This window comes from Anabrus simplex, chromosome 1 (genome assembly GCF_040414725.1).
Source record: "Anabrus simplex isolate iqAnaSimp1 chromosome 1, ASM4041472v1, whole genome shotgun sequence".
NCBI lineage: Eukaryota > Metazoa > Arthropoda > Insecta > Orthoptera > Tettigoniidae > Anabrus > Anabrus simplex.
This window is the reverse complement of record NC_090265.1, coordinates 871,422,343-871,445,075: the sequence shown is the minus strand read 5'-3', so window position 1 is coordinate 871,445,075 and position 22,733 is coordinate 871,422,343. Positions and strand designations below refer to the sequence as shown.

The 22,733-nt window shown below is 41.2% G+C and overlaps 1 protein-coding gene across 7 annotated transcripts in view; it reads right to left on the bottom strand.

Moving 5' to 3' along the window:
• Nucleotides 1–22,379, bottom strand: part of RhoGEF2 (Rho guanine nucleotide exchange factor 2) — a 1,252,673-nt gene extending 1,230,294 nt beyond the window's left edge. For 4 of the 7 annotated variants that reach the window (XM_067136508.2, XM_067136511.2, XM_067136510.2 and 1 more), the window contains exon 1: nt 21,830–22,377. In XM_067136508.2, coding sequence (XP_066992609.2) covers nt 21,830–21,861 — 32 coding nt within the window. In that variant the 5' untranslated portion in view covers nt 21,862–22,377. Of the gene's footprint in view, nt 1–21,829 lie in introns of all 7 variants that reach the window. The other 3 variants (XM_067136513.2, XM_067136515.2, XM_067136514.2) reach the window with 3 other exon arrangements.
• Nucleotides 22,380–22,733: the final 354 nt, after the last annotated feature.

Genomic DNA, 22,733 nt, shown 5'->3' with positions numbered 1-22,733 from the left:
GGCTGCTTACTACAACCATGTATATGATGAACTGGGCACGCCCGGAGGAGAAAATAAAGTATACCACCTAGCTATGGCACGTCATCGAGTCACTAAGGTATCAGCCATGTCAAGCATATAAAGGACGAAGACCACTGACTACTCCTTTGCTATTTGCTTTACGTCGCACCGAAACAGATATGTCTTATGGCGACGATGGGATTGGGAAGGCCCAGGAATTGGAAGGAAGCGGCCGTGGCCTCAATTAAGGTACAGCCCCGGCATTTGCCTGGTGTGAAAATGGGAAACCACGGAAAACCATCTTCAGGGCTGCCGACAGTGGGGCTCGAACCCACTATCTCCCGATTACTGGATACTGGCCGCATTTAAGCGACTGCAGCTATCGAGCTCGGTACTGACTACTCCAAGACCCACCTGCTATCCTTCACCGATGGAGCAATTACTACAAAGAGATCAGTAATGAGGACTTTGAACACCCTCCAATCCAGAGTGCCGATCCAATCTCTGGACCAATGCTGCTAGTTACCATCGAGGAGGTAGAAGATAGTGTTGGCTACTGAATGCATGATTCGAAGCAGTGTATCGATTCATTCAAGTGTCCGAGTGAATCGATTCACAGGAACGGCGAGCTTACGGCACACGATTCAGCTTACTCCCAGCGGACAGTGCTGAGTGGCGCACTCACTGGACGTTGACGGGGAGCCGAGCTTCCGCTGCAGAGAGACAGTGAATCATGGCACATCGAAAGAATCGTGAACGAGCGCGGTTCAGTGAGACACATGATCCACACGGCTCCTTATCGGCTCACTGGACACGCGGAGAGCCGAGCTTCCGCTGCAGCGAGACATACAGTGAGCCATAGCACACGGAAAGAATCGTGAACGAGCCGGCTCAGTGAGACACAAGATACGCACGGCTCCTTATCGGCTCACTGCAGCGAGACATACAGTGAGCCATGCTACACTGACAGAATCGTATGCTATAATGGACTCTCGAGCTCAGCTTTGAAAATAATACCCATTTGCATTCACTGTCCTCTTCTTACAGGGAGGTTTAAATAATAGATGGATTTATTTGCAGTGTTAAAAAGGTAGTCACAACATAATTCTGAAGTAGCTAGTAAGTAGGTAGGCTATTAGGTTATACTATTTATTAGTTTAATGAATCTTAGTATTATAACTTAGTTGACATTTGACAATTATTAAACTCGACTCTAGCCTGCCCTATGACTATGAGTCATGCTCATGACCACTCAAAAGTACCTGTTTTATATTGGGAAGAACGGCTCAGTATTTTCTCAGTTCATATGTCACATCGTTGCACAAGACTTCAATCATATGTGGACAGACGCAATAACAGTATGTTGAATCACAAAACCAGTGGGCTACTTACATCTCGGGTAGCCTATACAAAATATGACGATTTTAAAAAATCCTCAGCTGACAGATATATACATATTTTCAAAAATGACTGAGCGAGTTGTCGTGCGGTTAATATCGCGTGGCTATGCGCTTGCATTCGGGGGATGGTGGGTTCGAATCCCACCGTCGGCAGCCGTTAAGATGCTTTTCCGCAGTTTCCGCATTTTCACACCAGGAAATGCTGGGACTGTACCTTAATTCAGGCCATGGCTGCTACCTTCCTAATCCTAACCTTTCCCACCCTGCGTCGCCGGAAACCTTCGGTGTATTAGAGTAACCAACATTTTTTCTAAGAAAGGAGTTCATAGTATGAAGACTAGATGGCAGCTGCGAGCACTGAATGCTGTTGCTGCTGTCTTACCAGCACATACTACACAGATGCAATAAGAGCGGTGACCAATGAGCCGTGAATCGGATCACTGAATCGATTCAGTAACGTGAACGGAATCAAATGAATCGATTCAGTAAAATGAATCGAATGTCCCATCACTAGTAGAAGATCGATTATGGAGATGAAAAATGAGAAGGCAACTGACCCTGATGACATCCCAGCAGAAGTGTAGAAGATCCTTGATCGTCAAGGTGGTAAGATTCTCACTGCCTTTTCAACTAAAACGATGCAGCTATAGTCCCGACAGCCTGGACAACTAGTATCATAGTGTCAGTTTGGAAGGGCAAAGGCGATGTCAGTGAGTTCAATATTAAAAGAAGGTATATAATGGTTCCACCTGTCAATACTATTATAATAAGAAATGTAAGTTTACATTCCTATTTAATTAAAATTGGTACCGGTTTCTACCAGTATTCATGGTCATCATCAGCCAATCCCAGCAGAAGTGTGGAAGATCCTTGATCGTCAAGGTGGTAAGATTCTCACTGCCCTTTCAACTAAAACGAAGTTAAAATCATTTTGTTTGGTTTCTGCTAGTGAAGCACTAAAGTCTTTAAGGAGCACTGTGCGTTGAAATATAGCCAAACAACACAAATAAGATGCACAGGTAAAAATGAAGTTCAGATGATTCTGTCAGATGCAGTTTACGGAGCACTATAACACAAATGGGAGCACTGTGCGCTGAGATTTCAGTTTTGCTAGTTGCTTTACGTCGCACTGACACAGATAGGTCTTATGGCAACGATGGGATAGGAAAGGGTTAGGAGTGGGAAGGAAGCGGCCGTGGCCTTAATTAAGGTACAGCCCCAGCATTTGCCTGGTGTGAAAATGGGAAACCACGGAAAACCATCCTCAGGGCTGCCGACAGTGGGGTTCGAATACTGGATACTGGCCGCACTTAAGCGACTGCAGCTATCGAGCTCGGTTTGAGATTTCAAAGTTATGTAGAAGTCTAAAGTCAAATACGCATTTTTAGTTGTAGTTTATGAGGCACTGTATAATTTTAAGTATCAGTAATACGTGTCTATGAAGAAGTCGTAGATCAAGTACGTTATTAAGACATATATGTTAGAGAGCACTGTGTGTGAAGAAGAATCAAATACGCACTTAAATGTAGTACGGAGTAAGTACTCGAAGAGTTCAGTTGCAGTTTATGAAGCACTGTATAATTTTAGAGATTAGCACTGCGTATCAATAGATCCAAATATAATGGAGAAGTCATAGATCAAATACGTATTTAAAAGTACAGAGTAAGTTCTTGAAGAGTTCGGTTCAGAGGAAATTAGCACTGCGTATTGAGAGATCCAAAAATTATGTAAAAGTCGTAGATCAAATATGTACTTGAAGTACGGAGCAAGTTCTTGAAGAGTAGATCGGCACAGTGCTACTAAAAGTTATGTAGTTAGATTAATGAAATTATTGAAACATATGACATAGAGAAAACAATTGTGAAGAGAAAAAATACTAAAAAGTGCAATATTGGAACAGTTGAGGAGCGTAAATGACGCAGCGTGATATATCTTAAAGGTCGAAGAATAGCGTGAAGTATAAATTTGAAAGTTAGAGTGGTCAAAATCATTAGAGATGTTAGAAAATGTGAATGAATTAGGAGAGTGGAAAAAGGAATGTAATAAGGAAAGAAAAAGTTGAGGTAGAAAAATAAAGGAGAAATTAATAAAGGGAAGTAAATGTGGAAGTGAAGTAGTTTAAGGTGGATTAGGATGATGGGTTATAGGAAGTGGAAATTATTGGTAGGAACTATATATTGAATGACATTGTTATATATTGGAATATTGAATTTCGGTTTGTAAAATTAGCATTTTCGATGAAGCGGAAAAGGAAACCGAATATTTTTTTTTTTGCTAGGGGCTTTACGTCGCACCGACACAGATAGGTCTTATGGCGACGATGGGATAGGAAAGGCCTAGGAGTTGGAAGGAAGCGGCCGTGGCCTTAATTAAGGTACAGCCCCAGCATTTGCCTGGTGTGAAAATGGGAAACCACGGAAAACCATCTTCAGGGCTGCCGATAGTGGGATTCGAACCTACTATCTCCCGGATGCAAGCTCACAGCCGCGTGCGAATAAAATATTAGGTTTTTCAGAAATGTCATTTAAATTTAAATTGGGGTTAAAGTATTGGTTAAGATGGATAAAGCAATTTTCAGTAGTGTTTAGAAGGGGGCCTTTGTAAATAACTTTATGAGTATTTTTAAGTCTTTATTATGATTAGAATCTTGTATGTGTTGTCCTATTGCAGATAATCTGTTGTATTTTACGGCATTGATGTGTTCAGAGTATCTGATATTAAAGTTACGTTCTGTCTGTCCAAATATACGAAGAACTACTGTTATTGCATTGGAATCTGTATACTCCAGATTTAGAAGAAACATTAGATTTATTAATTCGGTCAGAGCTGTGTAATAAATCAGAATTTTTGTTATTGGTTCTGAAAGATATTTTCATTTTATGTCTTTTACGCATGTTACTTATTTTATAAGCGTTTTGGGAGAAAGTAAAGGTGGAAAATGCAGTGGGTTTGGTTTAATTTTTTGTTAATGTGGTTTTGGGGCGATGTTTGAATTTATTAATTTTATAATTAATTTAATTTTGCAATAGTACGGATGGAGTTTAATTCATTATTTAAATCTTTTTTAGACATGGGAGTGTCAAGAGCACGAAAAATTAGGCTGTTATAAGAAGCTCGTTTATGTGCTTGTGGGTGTAGAGAATCTTGCCGGATAGAGGTTGCTGTTAAGAGTTGGTTTTCTAGAATAAGGGTGTCTGGTAATAGTTAAGTCAAGAAAATTAAGGGTTTTATTATGTTCAGATTCAAGGGTAAATTTTATGTTAGAGTCAATGTTGTTAAGAAGAAGAAGAGTGGAGTCAGCACTGGACGATTCTTCATATAAAATAACTATAGTGTCATCGACATACCTAGCCCAAAATAATATGTTTGAGAAATTATTATTATTAATTTTTGTATTTTCCAAGAAATCAAGATATATTTCAGCTAGGGTGCCTGAAGCTGGTGGACCCATAGCTAGACCATCTTTTTGGTAAATGGTGTTATCAAATGTGAAAAAGTTATTGTTGATTACTAATTTTAATATGGACATGAAGTCCTTAATTTCTAATTTACTCAGGTGACTGAATTTATGTAAGTTGTTATCAATTATGGGTAGTAATTTAGAAATCGGAATACTGGGGTACATGTTTACAACATCGAAAGAATAAAGAGCGAGATTTGGTTGGATGTCAAAAATGTTTAATTTTTCAATTAATTCGGAAGTGTTTTTGATATTTCAATGCACAGTGCTCCTTAAAGATTTTAGTGCTTCACTAGCAGAAACCAAACAGAATTATTTAAACTTCGTGTTTTATTTTTCTATGCATTGTCTTACACTTCTTTGTAATTGGCTGATGAAGACCATGAATACTGGTCGAAACCGGTACCAATTTTAATTAAATAGGAATGTAAACTTACATTTCTTATTTTAATTGTACTGAAAGGTGGAACTATTATATACCTTCTTTTAACTTAATATTGAATTCACTTCAGTACGGAACAATATGAAATTCGTATCTCGTAATGATGTCAGTGAGTGCTCACAATACCGGCCGATCCGGCATTTATGTCACGCCATGAAGATATAACAGGCTCCTCAAGGTAGTTTTATTACACCAAACCAATGTGGTTTTGTCAAAGGGTGTGGAATGACGGATGCCATTCACGATGATCGGTTGCTTTTGGAGATACATCGTGAGTAGGCCTTACTTGTTCACATGGCATTCCGCGATCTCTAAAAGGATTCTGATCGTGTCCCTCTTGAGCTCCTTTGGCATGCCCTACGTTCCCACAATGTCCCTGAAACATACGTTCAGTGGATCCGAATATTATAACTCCACGTTTCCAGTAGCGTGTGCCACACCTAATTAACTTCATATTTTACATTCTGATATCGCATTTTATACGTCATAGATCAGTCGGTTGTGACTGGTTAATGTTCTCTAACTTGACGTGTAGTTCATCCCGATTAGACAGATGGCACCTCAGGTAATGATGGATTGCCGAAGCATTTCTTTCTAACTTGTCTTTGGCTCATTTACTCTCTGATCTGGGAACAATAATGGCTTGGGTTAAAAATGGAGGCGCTGGGCTACGAGATGATTCTCATCTCTTTAAACTGGCATTTTAAAAGGATTCATAATTTACCCAGTATGACTCTGTGTTTTGAGAAAATGTATATGATTACTTAGAATATACGGATTCTATTCCTTTATGCTTCAGGTATTTATCTTATTTTCCTTTCATGGCTTGCCATAGTCATGCTGGTTTAGTGTGCTGAGAGACCCCTGTTCTGTATATTATTATTTTATTTATTTGCTGCAGACTTATTTCAGTGTCCTTTTCTTCATGTCTGCTTCTTATGTATTCCTTCCTACGTAGGGGCGTAAGGTAACACGCTGTTACGGTTCTTATCGTAACGTGTTCTGATATATTATTTATTCTACTTTGCATATCTGGTCTCTGCGCGCGCGTGTGTAGGCGTTGTGTGATTATCGGGTGTTATTTTTCAGTGCCTTAAGGATGTACTGTTATCATTATCATCATTTTATCTTACTACTGTTCGTAGCTTGCTCAGCCAATTTATTTGCCTATTTCAGGATCTTACTCTCAATTCTACTTGTTTCATTTGACTCACGTTTATTTGACTCCGTAACTATGGCAACTGTGTTCCATATGACGTGTTCTTTTTCTGCCAGCTTTGCTTCACTGGCGTTTTGATTTCTGGGGGATACAGTCTCTTTGGAGATTGCTGGGAGCGATGCTCCTTTTTAAATAATTGATTTAAGCCTGTAATGACATCGTAAAATTCTGGATCAAATCATGCGAGTTATAAAAAGAGAGGCTAGCTGCGGACAGTCAGTTGGACTCCGTGTGGGAGTCAGTGTTAGAGTGAGTGACAATTGGGTTCCGAGGTGGAGCCAGTGTGACACTCAGTGAGTTGGGGTTCGGTGGCTGGGCTGAGGGCGACAGAGGTGTTGGTTGTCGCTAGTGTCCCACCGAGGTTTGAACCAGGAGTAGTAGTTGTAGTGTCGGCGAGACCAGTGAGTGTGTAACTGGAAGTGACAGAACGGTAGGTTGTACTGTGTGTTCGTGTAATTCTGTGGACTGTGAATCGCCGTGAGCCGGCGAGGAAACGCGCAATCGTGAGTGCGAGGATAAATGGACCTGGGTTAATGTTCGCGGTTGTGAGTATCGTCCTGCTGTTGAATACTATTGAGCTGTTCACTACACGGGACTGTGCGAAGTACTAAATTATCATTGGAGTCCAACCGACAAACAGTCGTCGTGCATTGTATAGGCAGGGGCACTGTGTTCAAATCCAGCTGTCTACGCACAGTGGCTGTAGGAGGTAACTGGGTTTGGAGGAAAGTGAAAGTAAGGATTAGTGTCCCCGGTAAAGGAACGTGCTGGACCCTTGCTGCGCCATAAGGTAGAGAGATTTGTAAATAGACTGGTAATTAGTAAGTGTGGCCATTAATAACTGTTAGAATTGTTTGTGTTTGAATACATCCGCGTGCATTTATTAGGTCATCCTGAAATAAAATTAGAGTAATAAAACAGTTGGAGATTGTATTCGTAACAAATGGTGGCAGAAATTAGAATAGACCCCGTGTGTGATACACCATTGCAATCAGCGTACCAGGTACTGCAGGTTTCGACCGCCATCGGGAACATTCCAGAACGTCGGTGTATAGTGAATGCACACTCATAAATGTTCTTATCATCTTTTGTTAATTTCTGCATGCCAATTGCGACCAGAGGCCACACGAAAATGGAGGCTCAGTTAAATGCGCTCTTCGATATGATGAAGAAGATGGAAGAAAATCAAAAGAAGGTGGTAGCAAAGATGGAAGAAAATCAGAAAATTATGTTGGCGAAGTTGGATACAGGCAATAGGGAGATGGAAGAAAGCCAGAAGAAGATAGTAAAAAGCCGGGAGAGGTGGATAAAGGAGATGAAAGACGGCCAGAAGAAAAGAGAAACGGGGGATGGTCAGAAGAAGATGGAGAACGACCAGAAAAAGAAAGAAGACTGCCATAAGGTACCAGAAGACGGTCGAAAGGAGACTGAAGACGCCCAGACTAAGGAGGAGGATGGCCAGAAGAAGTCGGAAGACTGAAGATGGTCAGAAGAAGATGGAAGACGACAAAAGGACAGAAGACAGCCAGAAGATGCTGGAAGACAGGCGAAAGAAGAATGAAGACGACGAGGATAAGATAGAAGGCGGCCAGTAAAAGACGGACGATGGACAGATGATGGACGACCAGAAGATGGGTGACGGATAGAGAAATGTCGACGATGGTCCACGTGAGATAAAGCATGTTCCGCAGGTCGACGCTCTGTCTAATTGACCTTGTCCAGAAGAGTGCGAGTTCTGTTCCAAGAGGGAGGCCGAGCACGAAGTTTCCTGCCGAGTGATCACCGTGGGGTTCGAAGAAAACTGGAGCCTTGACGCCTGGATAGAAACGCAGAGGGACGGGGATCGTCACCTTCCCCTAATACTCCTGGCTTACCAGTCCGTAGTGCACGAGGCTGCGGGATCTTCTCCTGCGAGGACGCAGTCTGAAAGAGAGCTGCGACTTCCGGTGGATTTGGGGACCATCCAGCCTGAGGACCATCCTACCCCGACCGATAGGTACTACCTGGACCTGACAAGGAGACCGGAGGATGTGAGCGCCGCTATCAAGAATAGTTCGAACATAGAGAGCGATCGGGTGAAGGTGCGGCACGACCAACGAGCGGACACCACGGGAAATCACGAAGACCACTTAGAATGGCTATATAACTCCGCTAGGAAAAAATGCATGTCTTTCAAGCTCCAGAGGACGTGGAAACCCCCTTACCACGTTCTGAGAGGAATAAACTACGTCAGCTATAGAGTACAACGGAGGCCAAGGTGCAAGATGAAGGTGGTACATCCAGACCGACGGATGCCATTCCGAAGAACAGCCGAAAAGGTTACTGATCGGGACGATCAGCTCTTGAAAATGGGGTAATGTTACGTGCCAGCTCCTTTCCGTACTTCCAGAAAGGGGATGGAGACTCAGACGACCTGGAATCTCCCAGCTGGTCTGTGGGGTGGGGCCGGCCTTTCCGTGTATTGTTCTCGGAGGCCGGCTTACCTGCGAGTTCCTTGGAGATTTAGCGGGAATGTTCTGCCTATAGTGACATCGTGGAATTTCTAGATCAAATCACGCGAGCTATAAAAGGAGGGGCTAGCAGCGGAGAGTCAGAGTTGGACTCCGTGTGTGACTCAGTGTTAGAGTGAGTGACAGTTGAGTTCCGAGGTGGAGCCAGTGTGTTGGAGTTCGGTGGCTGGGCTGAGGGCGACAGAGGTGTTGGCTGTCGCTAGTGTCCCACCGAGGTTTGAACCAGAAGTAGCTGTTGTAGTGTCGGAGAGATCAGTGAGCATGTAACTGGAGGCGACAGAACGGCAGGCTGTACTGTGTGTTCGTGTAAATTTGTGGACTGTGAATCGCCGTGAGCCAGCGAGGAAACGCGCTATCATGAGTGCGAGGATAAATAGACCTGGGTTAATGTTCGCGTTGTAAGCATCGTCCTGCTGTTGAACACTGTTGAGCTGTTCACTACACGGAACTGTGCGAAGTACTAAATTATCATTGGAGTCGAACCGACGAACAGTCGTCGTGTATTGTACAACCAGGGGCACTGTGCTCAAAACCGGCTGTCTACGCACAGTGGATGTAGGAGGTGACTGGATTTGGAGGAAAGTGAAAGTAAGGGTTAGTGTTCCAGGTAAAGGAACGGGCTGTACCCTTGCTGCGCCATAAGGTAGAGAGATTTGTAAATGGACTGGTAATTAGTAAGTGTGGCCATTAATAACTGGCTAGACTTGTTTGTGTTTGAATATGTGTGTGCATTTATTAGGTCATCCTGAAATAAAGTAGAGTAATGAAACAGATGGAGTTTTATTTGTAACAATATAGATTTTCCGAGGGTGGTGTGTCAGATGTGCAGTACGTACACCTCCTCCTTTCACTATCAATGTCGGCGTAAATCAAGGATCTGAGCTTTCGTCGTTCCTGATCTGGACACAGTAACATCTGACCTCCAGTCACGTCATCCATGGACGCCTCTCTATGAAGAGGCCGTCTTCTTGGCAAACGCACAATGTAAGAACCCCTAAGGACAAACACAATGGAACGATCGGCTCAACCAATTCAGACTCCGCCTGAATACCAAGAAGATGGAACATATGGAATGTGGATGCCAAAGCCGGTGGAACCATCAGAAGATCTGAAAAAAGTGGACCACTTCAAGTACTTCGGCTCCCTTATATGCAGTGACTGCGACAATGTTCTGGATACTCGTGAACGTGTAAACACCACTTGGATTAAGTGGAACCAACTGACTGGGATCCTGTGTGATCGACGAATTCCCCTACGTCTTAAGACGAATATCCACAGAACTGCAGTGTGCCCAGTCGCCTTCTGTGGGTCAGAATGTTGACCAGGAACAGCATATCACGAACAGGTTCTGCATATGATAGAAATGCTCCGACGGTGTCTTGGACTAAAGCGATCTGACAATGCCATGAACAATGACATTCGGAGGATGGGAGTTGCACCAATTGGGGCGAAATTGCCAAAGCCAAGCTTAGATGGTATGGACACGTGGCACGCAGCAATGACGACTCGGGGGCAATGGCAGCCAGACACCTTCGCCCTGGCGGACGAATACCGCGCGGTAGACCTAAGAAGCGGCGGGTGGATCGCATCAGGGAAGACATGAAGTATGTGGGCTTCACCCATGAGGATGCCTTGGATCGGGCAAAGTGGAGACGGATGTGCCGGCAATCACCCCGCCACAGTGCGGGAATAACGCTATGAAGAATAATATATGTTATCATTACTAAAATCAGTAGACAATGAGTATTTCACTATTGCCTCTCAGTATTGCAGTTTTCTTGGTTCTGCCACTTACATACTTTTTAGCAATTTCCGAATCGGGAAACATGGTCTTGAATAATGACCTAGCATAGTCTGCAGCAGATGAGGGAAGGTTATGATCAACCAAAAAGCGTGGAATAATATTCAGCCCGTATCGTCACTTTTTGTAGTAGTACCGGTAGTAGTTCTGTAGTAAAAAATATGAGAGCGTCTTGAATCGCCCTTTGGTGCTCCCGTACTGATGTTTTTTTAGATTTCACATGGCGTCGGCAGTCATCGCCTCCTCCATGTCTGAGAAACACACTTGCATTTTTCACAAAACACGTGGTACGGTGAAAGTCTAGATGGTCAAGGAAACTCTTCCATATGCTGCTTTCGGTAATGTTGATTTGCCGCAAATTGTTTCTGTCCATCGACACTCGGTTCTTCACTGCTTTTATGCTTAAACATCGTGCTATTTTACATACGCATTTAACAACAGAAATAGGCTTGCACTACGCGACATCAGCATCACTTAGTGTTTTGTAACAAAAGCAGGCAACTCGTCACTAAACCAGAGGTACCGGTGACTGAAAAAGAATTAAACACACTTTCAGGTAATGCACTCCTTGCTCCTCCTGTGATTGGGAGAATACAGCCTGTCTTTCCCGTCGGCTCGCTTGAGTTTGCTGTAAACTTCTACTTGGTGGTCACTGTAGGCCTATAACCTAATGCTGTGTGTGTAACGCCCCTTCAGTTGCTAAGACGTCGAGATACCGGATATGTGCCCTGGAATGGAGTTCCTTAACATGCCAGTAAACCTCTTGACACGAGTAACTTCCAAATATACTTTTAAAAAACAACTGACGGTGCCAAATATCACAAAAGTCGATATATTTCACCAAGCAATAAAACCCGCTCGTAGATGGAAGGGTAGTGTTCGATTCTTTGTGCATTCGATTCTGGCCTAGGTAATCTACTTTTGAAGGGTTGACAAAAATCTTTGCAATCCGTGTCATAATTATTGAGATGTTTCCTTAGCCTCGGAAATCGTCCAGTAGAGCTCCATTTCTCTGCTGGATGGCAGTGTAATCAGAATGCGGAAATCTGTATGCTGGCCGCCTAATTGGCACCACTTCAGAAGGTCCGCAACCCGACTGCTGAGGTCATACAAATATTGTATACCAATCAACATCCATTAAATTACACTTACGTATAGTAAGGCAATGTACACTGTCAGTAAGGACCTTCTTTGATAAGATGACATCGAAATACAATGTGACCATAATTGCAATCGCCCGCTCAAGTTATTAGATTATGGCTTTTCTAGCATTTCTACAAAATGTTAATTCTGTCTGTGCATTCCAAATGTTTGTTTCAAACTTCGTTTTTTATCTCGGATCAGATATTCGAAAATATGTTTAGTTCAATGTTTAACTACCTATCTGTTACATCACAGCAAAACACCACAAGACAATTTCTCGAAACTTGGTATTTAAGTTCAAAGATAACTCGTTTGTGCACTAGGCTGTATAAAGTGGAGTAAAAGTCAGTTTCCCCATGCAGTAATTAATAAGGAGACAAACACATTTAGATTTACTCTTGGTAGAAAGTCCTCCTAAGTCAACCAGGAAGGTGGGCAAAGGAGCCTGCAAAGAACTCTACAAGATGAGAAATTCAAGCTTTTTCAGCCAAAATAACTTTACGCATTGCATGACGATGATTATGACAGAAGGCGGCAGACACTTTGAACAATCTTTGTTTTAATGATTGTGTAGTATGTTAGGGCAAACTGACTGTTGCACCACCCTGTATTATTCAATTAGTACAAAGTAGCGTCGAAACATGAAATGTCAAATAGCTCCGTTAACATTACCGTAACTGTCTTGAAAAACTATCTAAGAATAATTTGTGTGGCGATAGAAGTTGCTAATACCGTCCGACTCATTGGCTGAATGGTCAGTGTTGAGGCCTTCGGTTCAGAGGGTCCCGGATTCGATTCCCCGCCAGTTCGGGGACTTTAATCGCATCTGATTAATTCTTCTGGCTCGGGGACTGGGTGTTTGTGTTTGTCCCAACCCTTTCCTCTTAATATTCACACTACACTACCAAGCACCACAGAAACACGCAATAGTGATTACATCCCTCCATATAGGGTTGGCGTCAAGAAGGGCAGCCGACTGTAAAACAGGACCAAATTCACATGTGAGACATAGTTCGCACCCGAGACCCCACAGGTGTGGAAAAAGCGGTAGAAAAAGAAGAAAATGCTAACATCCCAATAATGTTAACAAAGGAGACGGCTATATAGCGAGTAAATCACGGCTGCCTTCCACAGTTGAGTCTTCAGCCATATTTCCCCTGACTTCTGTCTTGAGTCTATTTACTATGGAGTGATAACCGCCAGTGATGGGTTCACTGTTATCGCTCTGACGATGATCTTTGTCGCAAAACTGAAACGTAATACTTATAACCGCAATGGTATGTATACGTTAGGGGGTTTGTTTAGAAGGTCTATAAGAAGATACCTATGTTCAGAACAGGGAAACGGGGTGGGCTAGGGAGCGGTGATGACAGTACAGGGAGCAAGAAGTCACATAAGAATGACATAGTTGTTAGTGGTATACTGTAAAGTATCGTTAAAAAAATGAATAGAATTAATTGTATATATATTTACCAGATATTGTAACAGGAGTATAGAATTATTGCTAAGAAGCAATATTATGGATGCGGAAATGTTCTCCCGGACCAGAAGCGTTTGTCGTCGAGACAAGATATAATAATAGACATGATACTGTATAGGCTTTTGGGCTTATGCCGTGTCAAGAAAATAAGGTGAAATTCTTTACGTTTCGCAGAGAACTGTGCTCTGCGTCATCAGGAGACTAACTAGCCTTTCTCGTGGACAGTCCAGATTTTCTTCTGTTCACCTTATTTTCTTGACACGGCATAAGCCTACAAGCCTATACAGTATCATGTCTATAAGTATGGGCCGTGAAAGCATCAATGGCAACAGGATATAATAATAATAATAATAATAATAATAATAATAATAATAATAATAATAATGTTATGTAGAGATGAAAAGGATCGCAGAGAGAAGAGATCAATGGTTGCAGCGACAAGGCAAAGCCTTTAGATGATGATAATAATAATAATAATAATAATAATAATAATAATAATAATAATGTTATTGGTTTTACGTCCCATACCTACTTTTACGTTTTTTTTCTTTTTTTTTTCTTTTGCAAAAGCCAAGGTGCCGGAATACTGTCCTACAGGAGTTCTTTAACGTGCTAGCAAATCTAACGATAGGAGGCTGTCGTATTTCAGCACCTTCAAATATCACCCGACTGGACCAGGATCGAACCTGCCAAATTGGACTCAAAAGGCCAGCGCTCTACCGTCCGAGCTACTCAGCCCTGCAGACAGACGGGATAGATTCGAAAAGAGAGGAGTATTCATGCTGGTGAAAGAAGAATCTGTAAGCTATGAAAAAATTAAGGATGAGAAACATGGATGTATAACAGGCAATTTGATGTTCTGAGAGTGTAAAGACCGGGAACGAGTGACGCTGATGAAGAATTATTTGATAAGACAATCAGCTATGTGGGAAATAACACTGAAAGGAACATGATTGGTAGCAGGTGATCTAAATTTACCAAATGTTAACTGTGACATAATGCGAATGGTAGAAAGCATGACTAACAAATGAGTCGTCCTTTTTTTTCGAATTGAAGTTGCTGATACCAATGGAAAACTCTCAGCGCCCTCTACATGAAAAGGAAATTCTGTCAACTTGCAAAACCTGCTAAAATTGAGATGGAAGCTGATGCAAAACCTGCTAAATAAATACACTTGCAAAACCAGCTAAATTACATAAGACCGGGCGAGTTGGCCGTGCGCGTAGAGGCGCGCGGCTGTGAGCTTGCATTCGGGAGATAGTAAGTTCGAATCCCACTATCGGCAGCCCTGAAGATGGTTTTCCGTGGTTTCCCATTTTCACACCAGGCAAATGCTGGGGCTGTACCTTAATTAAGGCCACGGCCGCTTCCTTCCAACTCCTAGGCCTTTCCTATCCCATCGTCGCCATAAGACCTATCTGTGTCGGTGCGACGTAAAGCCCCTAGCAAAAAAAAAAATAATAATAATAATTACATAAGCAACGCAGCCGTTCGTTGGGATACATATGCAAGACTTGCTAATTTGTTTTCGTTTCAACAATGTCATAACACAATGTAAAGCATCCTGATATCTGCATTAATAATGTATAATGAAAACATAAAAGTTATAAATCTAGAAAAAGAATGTATTGTTCAAGATTGGAAACACTGGTCACACAGTATATTGAAGGAGACTAGACAGTGGCAGTTCCAGTTTCAAAAGTTAAGAAACTTATGATAACAAAGAATAAAAGTAAGATTCTTTGCCTCTATCAAGGAGAATCGTTTTATAATTTCCAATCCGCACAGCCGAAGAGCTGAAACAAAAGAAGGAAGTCTGTTTGGAAGAACTTCCTAATTCCATCCACAAATCGTCCTGAAGAGCCAAAAATTGAGTGATGTCAAAACATTACTAAAAAACACTATGGAGACAACTGGGAGGAACTGGAAAAACTGAAGTTTTTTGAATCTTTTCAAGCATCAGTACCGTCTACTTGGCAATGAAGATAACAAGCATGGAGAAGGGTTTGATTTGATGGACGCTGAAAACGTTGAGATTACTTGATAGTTTTGAAAATTATCAGTATATTTTTAAAATGAAGATTCAACTGGCAATTACGGTGATGAACGTTCTCTAATTCATTATTTTTGCAGTTTTCAACAAAGTTATCTGTGTTTACTATTTTTCTTTTAGAATCTTTTACTACAATTTATTAATATTTTTGGTCATTATGACTGCCAATTTTCTCTTCTATTTTGCAAGTGTGGTTTGTTTAGTTAAATTTACTGAGAGTTAATTTAGTTCATTACTTTACTCTTTCATGCTTATGGCATGGGTTTAAAGCAGCTGTTGAGGAGTGTGAAAAAGAGGTATGTAGCTTACATTAAAGGATATTAAGGAATGGCAAAGACCCATTACATTTTAACAGTAAAATGAAGAGATTAAGGAGGAAGTGCAGGTTAGAAAGAAACAGAGTTAGGAAAGGTTGTGGAAGTAAGGAGAAATTGAAGAGAAAAAGTCAGCTAAGGATAACATGATCGCAAGCATAACTGACAGAAATATTTTAACAGAAAAAAAAAAGGAAGGAAGGGGATGTACAAGTGCTTTAAGGCAGAAAAGGATTATATGTGAGGATATACAGAAGGCAGAAGTATTTAGTCAGCAGTAGGCCTATGCAATGATAGTTGGATGTAAGAATAATGTCCAGATAGAGGAGGTGACTAATACTAACAAAGTACTAAAAATGTATCTAGCCTACATTAACAAAGATATAAAAATAAAAAATAAAAACAAGAGTTGAAAACTAGAAAGGCAGCTGGAATTGATAATATTTCTAAGGATATACTAGAGGCTTCGGGTTTGCATGAAGGAGCTATACCGAATGAATTAGGAATTACTACAGCAGCCTCAGTTTACAATAGGAAATGGTGATATAAACATACATCAGATAATTACGGGCCAGTCAGCTTGACATGTGTTACATTTAATCTCTGGGAAAACATTCTTTCCAATTATATCATACACGTTCGCAAAATTACTTATATTTTTACAATCTACTTTACATCAAACTGATACAAATGGGTGGGATGGGATAGGAAAGAGTTAGGAGTAGGAAGGCAGTAACTGTGGCCTGAATCAAGGTACAGCCCCAGCATTTGCTGGTGTGAAAATCAGAAACTACGGAAAACCATCTTCAGGGTTGCCGACAGTGTGGTTTGAACCCACTAACTCTCGAATGCAAGCTGATAGTTTCGTGACCCAAATCGCACAGCCACTTGCTCGGTGCAAAATTACCAACTGGTCAGAAAAAAAGCCAGTTTGGGTTTAGGAAGAGTTATTCCTGTGGGGCTTAACTTCTAGGATTCCAGCAAGTTACAGTAGATATTTTAGATTCAGGTAGTCAAATTGACTGTATCACTATTGACCTATCCAAGGACTTTGACAGGATGGATCATGGAAGATTGACAAAGATTAGAAATATTGGAATTGGGGGGGGGGGGGGGGGGAGGAAAAAGAAAAGAGAGAGACTGAATGGCTTGCTACATTTCTAGAAAAAAAAAAGAATTTGGAGAATTAGAGTAGGCCTAGGTGGAGCGTTATCTGATCCTGTAATAATTAAGAGGGACTCCTGGAATGCAGTGTTATTGGACCTCTCTGTTTTCTTATATATTATTTCTTGCTAGTGGTTTAACCTCGCTGCGGATGATGTATAAAAGCTACAGGATTGTGAGCGACTACAAAAAAAACCTTGACAAAAGTTGTGAGATGGACAGTAAACAACGGTATGCTGGTAAATGGGGTGAAAAGTCAGGTTGTAAATTTCACAAAGAGAAGTCCTCTCAGTTTTATTAACTGGGTTGATAGTAACTTATGGTGATCACTGTAAGTATCTGGGTATTAATATAAGGAAAGATCTCCACTGGGTAAATCACATAAACAGGATTGTAAATAATGGTTACAGGTCTCTTCATATGGTTACGAGGGAATTTAGGGGTTCTAGTAAGAATGAAAAGGAGAGAGCATATAAGTTACTGGTAAGACCCCAATTAGAGTACGATTCTAGTGTATGGGATCCTCACCAAGATTACGTCCAGCTCCATGGCTAAATGGTTAGCGTGCTGGTCTTTGGTCACAGGGGTCCTGGCTTCGATTCCCAGGTGGGTCGGGAATTTCAACTATAATTGGTTAATTCCGCCGACACTGGGGCTGGGTGTATGTGTCGTCTTCATCATAATTTCACCATCACAACGCGCCGGTCGCCTACGAGAGTCAAATCAAAAGACCTGCATCTGGCGAGACGAACTTGTCCTCTGACATTCCCGGCACTAAAAGCCATACGCCATTTCATTTACCAGGATTACTTGATAAGAGATCTGCAATAAATTCAAAGGAAAGCAGCACAATTTGTTCTGGGCGATTTCCGAGAAGAGTAGTGTTATGAAAATACTGCAAACAAGAATGCTTCGCTGGACATCGGGCCAGACACTCCATGACCATGTCGCCTATGATGACATCCGTAGTAGATAAGGAACTGCACCAATCATAGATAAGACGAGGGAAAGCAGGCTATAATGATATAGACATGTGCTTCAATCAGACATCTGTTGCAGAAAGAGGTTTGATCATGGAAGTTGCGGGAAGACGATCAGCAGGAAGACCAAAACAACGATGGCTTGACACCCTTCACAATGACCTGATCATCGTAGGTCTACACCCCGACCAGGCATATGATTTTGCCAATTGGAGAAACAAAGCCAAAAAAGCGAATCTTGCCACACTGTGGGACAAACGCTGAGGAAGAAGTTCTGAGATGAAATATTGTCATATGTGAATTAAACTCATTTCAATAGCAAATTCTCATCTTACAGCGAGAATAAGAATGAAACCAACTCATATTTTCTCTACCTGACAACCTGCCTACAACATACTGTAACTGCATCTGTTAAAATACTAAATTAGGTTAACGAAGGGCTATGTGTCTGGCACAACCTGGCCTTAATTTAAGGAACAGCCCCAGCATGTGCCTGGTATGAAAATGGAAAACCGTCCCCAGGTTTTCAACAATGGCATTCAAACATTACCGGTCAAATGCAAGCTGACAGTCATACTACAGAAACCATTAAATCAACTCAGCTGATTTTTGTTACTAATGTACTGAAACTCCATGCAGCAAACAATCCTCTGGAAAATTCTACTTTTCCTTTAAGTAATGTTTAAGGCCACGGCCACCAGATTCCCAACTCAAGCCCGTTCCTGTCCTTCCACCACCAAAAACATTTGATGTGTTTGTGCAATGTTTTTAAAAAAAAAAGAAAGAACATGGCCCAGCAATGCAAGTAGGTTTTTGAGACAAAAGTTTAAGTCAACATGTAATAACTTTATTTGTTAAGGAATTTGTAGCGGAACATTCTTTATTTTCTTTTCTTGTAACTTACACCTTTAAAGTAAATCCTTATAAGCTCTCATGTAACATTTCTATTGTTTCTTTTCCCAGTACTGTAAAGTCTATGCACGATTGTGGGCTATCAAACCGATCACATCTACAGGTTATCTCTGGAGTTAGTGTTACAATACTTTCTTCGGTTTATTCCAGGTATTTCTGGGACCGCTGGAGCCCGTGGAGGTTTAAGGCTGGATGCTTTTCCTGACACGACAAAATTAATCACCCCCATCCATCACCTCCCCACCCAGGACGAGTGCTACAGTGTGTATGTTATGTTGGTATTCAGCCCGATGACTGGTTTCATCCTCCACAGCTCCGCCAAACAGCTGTCATAGATAGCCTAGGCGTCACAGAAGAGGCATAGGCTACTACAGAAATAAGGAGCGAGGTAGTTTCCCGTTGCTTTCCTCACCGGGCCGGAAGTTGCTACCGGTACTACATATCAGTCTACCAAGCCCAATGAAATGCATGCACCAACCGACCCTATGAGAGATATATTTTCGTACCATTTATAACAGGCCCTTCCTATACATCAGGATATAAAGCAGCACACTACAACTAGGCTGAAATCAAGGAAACCAGCATGGAAGACAGCTTTGGACCTGTCATGTCCTCGGTTCAATCCCAGAAATGCCTGGAGAGAAGAGTAGAGGATGTCGTCTCCCAGTGGCTTATGTGATATCTCCGACCCCAGCATGAAACTGGCTGGCTTTCGTCTGCCCCGTGCTATTTGGTCAACCCTGAACAGGATCCGATGTTGTGTTGGTAGGACTAGCCCAGCCTTACATCTGTGGGGATGGGTAGAGTCTCCCTGCTGTGACTGTGGTGCTCAAGTGCAGTCTATCAAGCACATAGTTCAAGAGTGTCCCCCTACGTGCATTTCCTGGCTATGTGGAGGAATTTTTTGAAGTAACACCTGAAGTGATTACATAGATAAAAAAAAATTTGGACACTAAAATATAAAAGTGAAGTCCTGATGCTGTCATCAACTTGTATATTTGTATTATGTTTGTATATTTTGATTGTCATGTACACATCATACGCTAATAATAATAAATACTGGCTGCATAAAGAGTATGATATTAACATTGATGCTTTCACGACCTGTACTTGTTTCTCTGCGAAAGGTAAAGAGTTTCACCTTGTTTTCTTGACACGGCATAAGTCCAAAAGCCCATATTATGTCCAAGAGTATAATAATTTAGCACCAGAGTTTTGTAGTGTTGATGTTTGCTATTTCAAGGGTCAAAACAATAGGATTATTAACCCTAAACTACAATTAATTGTATACCAAAATGACAATAATACAGTTTATTTCAAGCAACCTAGTATCAAGGTCAACAGTCCCTGATTTGTGGCGAGACCTTACCAAGCTAGTTATTGTTAAGCAAGTAATAAATAGATCATTAAAGTCAATTTGTGTCCTCGATCCGAGGTGGTGCAGCCCTTTTCAGGCACACCCCCAAAGGAGGTAAGCTGCATGTACCTATTTAACCACATAGCAGCCCTTCCGCCATTCTTAAATGTCTGGCAGTACCGGGAATTGAACCCGGGCCTCTGAGGATGGCAGCTAATGGTGCTAACCATTACGCAACGGAGGCGGACAATAGGTCATTGATGGCTGTTCTGGAGTAACAGGTCATCACATCATAAATCTGATTAACTGACCTTACCTATAGAAGGAATCAATTACTTATTAATTACTATTCTAAAAAATAAGGAGTTCTGGTAAAATAAACAACCTCTGCAATGTTAAAGAAGTACTTTTCCTTACTAGGATACAGTCACGGTCAGTATTCAAAGGCAAATTGATACTGTATCATACAGACTGCTGGCTAGTAACTTAGTCACATATTTGAAGACTGTCAAAGTTTCACTTGAGAGGTTATCCACTACACCAAAAAAAATCGTGACTTAAGATGGGCTGTCATATAAATAAGCCTATATGTCAGTTAATTGTTAACTGTGATGTTATACCCCAGTGTCAAACCACAATCACACAATATTATTTTTGAAAATTATTTACTTATAGACTGAACCATTCCTAATCTTTCAAGGAGTAAAATCAACACACAGTTAACTATGAATGACAGAAATAAACATTTAGCTCTTGGCAGCTGATTGCCATATTACTCACATTTCTTCTGATAGGGCCTACATGAAAACAATTCATAATAAATAAACAAAAGTATTACAGGACCTGTCAGTGTGTGTGTGTGTGTGTGTGTGTGTGTGTATCTGGACTACTATTTATAAGTCTTTAAAGTGCTTAGACTATCAACTATGAATGTAATCAGACAAGCATTTGCTCTACAAGAACACTGAACCAATAACTGCGTTAGAAGAATGTTTCAAAAGCAAGTCGCACTGAGTGAGGTGACGGATGTGATTTATTCAAAATTGGAGCATGATTAACAGTTCTGAAGGACCTGAAACTTACCCCACCTTCATTATACAAAAATTAAATAATCCTCTATATCAGAGCATCCACTCCCACTGCAAATTTTCACTGCACCTACAAATTGTCACATGTCAGTTGTATTAGGCTAGGGCCTACATCTTTTAACCGCGAGTAAATAAAACATTTCAGACCATTAGAGCAAGAAACAAAACCTTAATATTCGGTACCATGCCACTTAACGAATAATGATGTAAAAGAGTTTGTTGTGTAATGAAATTTCTTTTTGGAAAGTCAGTAGCATTACTTCTTTAGTTGAGTTTTAAATAGCACTCCTTAATTATAAATTACAGATTTAAAATATATCCCCACAACATTCTACTGACCCTCGATCGTAACATTCAAGCAGTATTGATAGCTTAAACTTTTAAGTGGTAAACTATACATAATTCATGAACTTTGATCCAATCCCATGTAGCCTACTTAAAAGTTACATATTTGACAGAGAGAACGCGGCACCCATGATGATATTTAAAAAGAAAGTGTAGCTTACCTCTCAGGTACGCCGGATATTGAGTTATCCATCAAGGTAACGTTAGAAAATTCACAATTACATCACAAACAAATCCACTAATGCACAGGTTCGTTAGGTGAAAATTCAGAACTATACACAACAAACTTCACAAATTCACAGCCACCAAGGAGATATCACAACGGTTTTTTAGGTTAGCAAGCCACTGATTGTATTGACCTTTGTATATAAACAAACGAAAAAAATCACCAACAGCGTATGAAAGGCACATAATCAACATCAACTGAAATGTCGCACTTCACCCAACAACCAACAAGTGTCAGCCATCTTGGGTACGGTTCTCACCCACAATAAAATTTCAATGCAATTCATCCACAAGAAAAAGAGTTCCATTTATTTCATTCAAAAAGTTTAGTATTACATAATATAAGAAAAACATACGAATCATAATATCATATTACATCATCTCTATTCAGTCCATCTTCTAATTTGAAACCATGACATTTCGGATTATGTGGATTAATTAGTTGACAGTTCACTCAATGGCGAATGGTTACATTTCGGTGTTTTCTCCAGTCCAGACGTACTAGGACAGCCATCTCTGAGGTATATTTGAGGAGGATACCGCATGGGAGCAGCACTACACGTAATGAGCTCACGACCTCGGGATGCACCCACAAAAGAAATTACTGTTGGTGAATCGAACTCCCACTAGGTAGCAGCACAATTTGATAGCGGCGGCTTTTAACTATTGGACTCGGGATAATCTAAGCTATTTTTCATATTATAGGCCTGAGATATAATATTGACTAGCTGATGTACCCGTGCTTTCCTACGGAATCCTAGGTTAAGTAATGTACACGTTTTGGGTACCGTATCCCCGGCCTGTTCTAAGAGACGACTAAAAGGGGCCCCAGGAGACTGG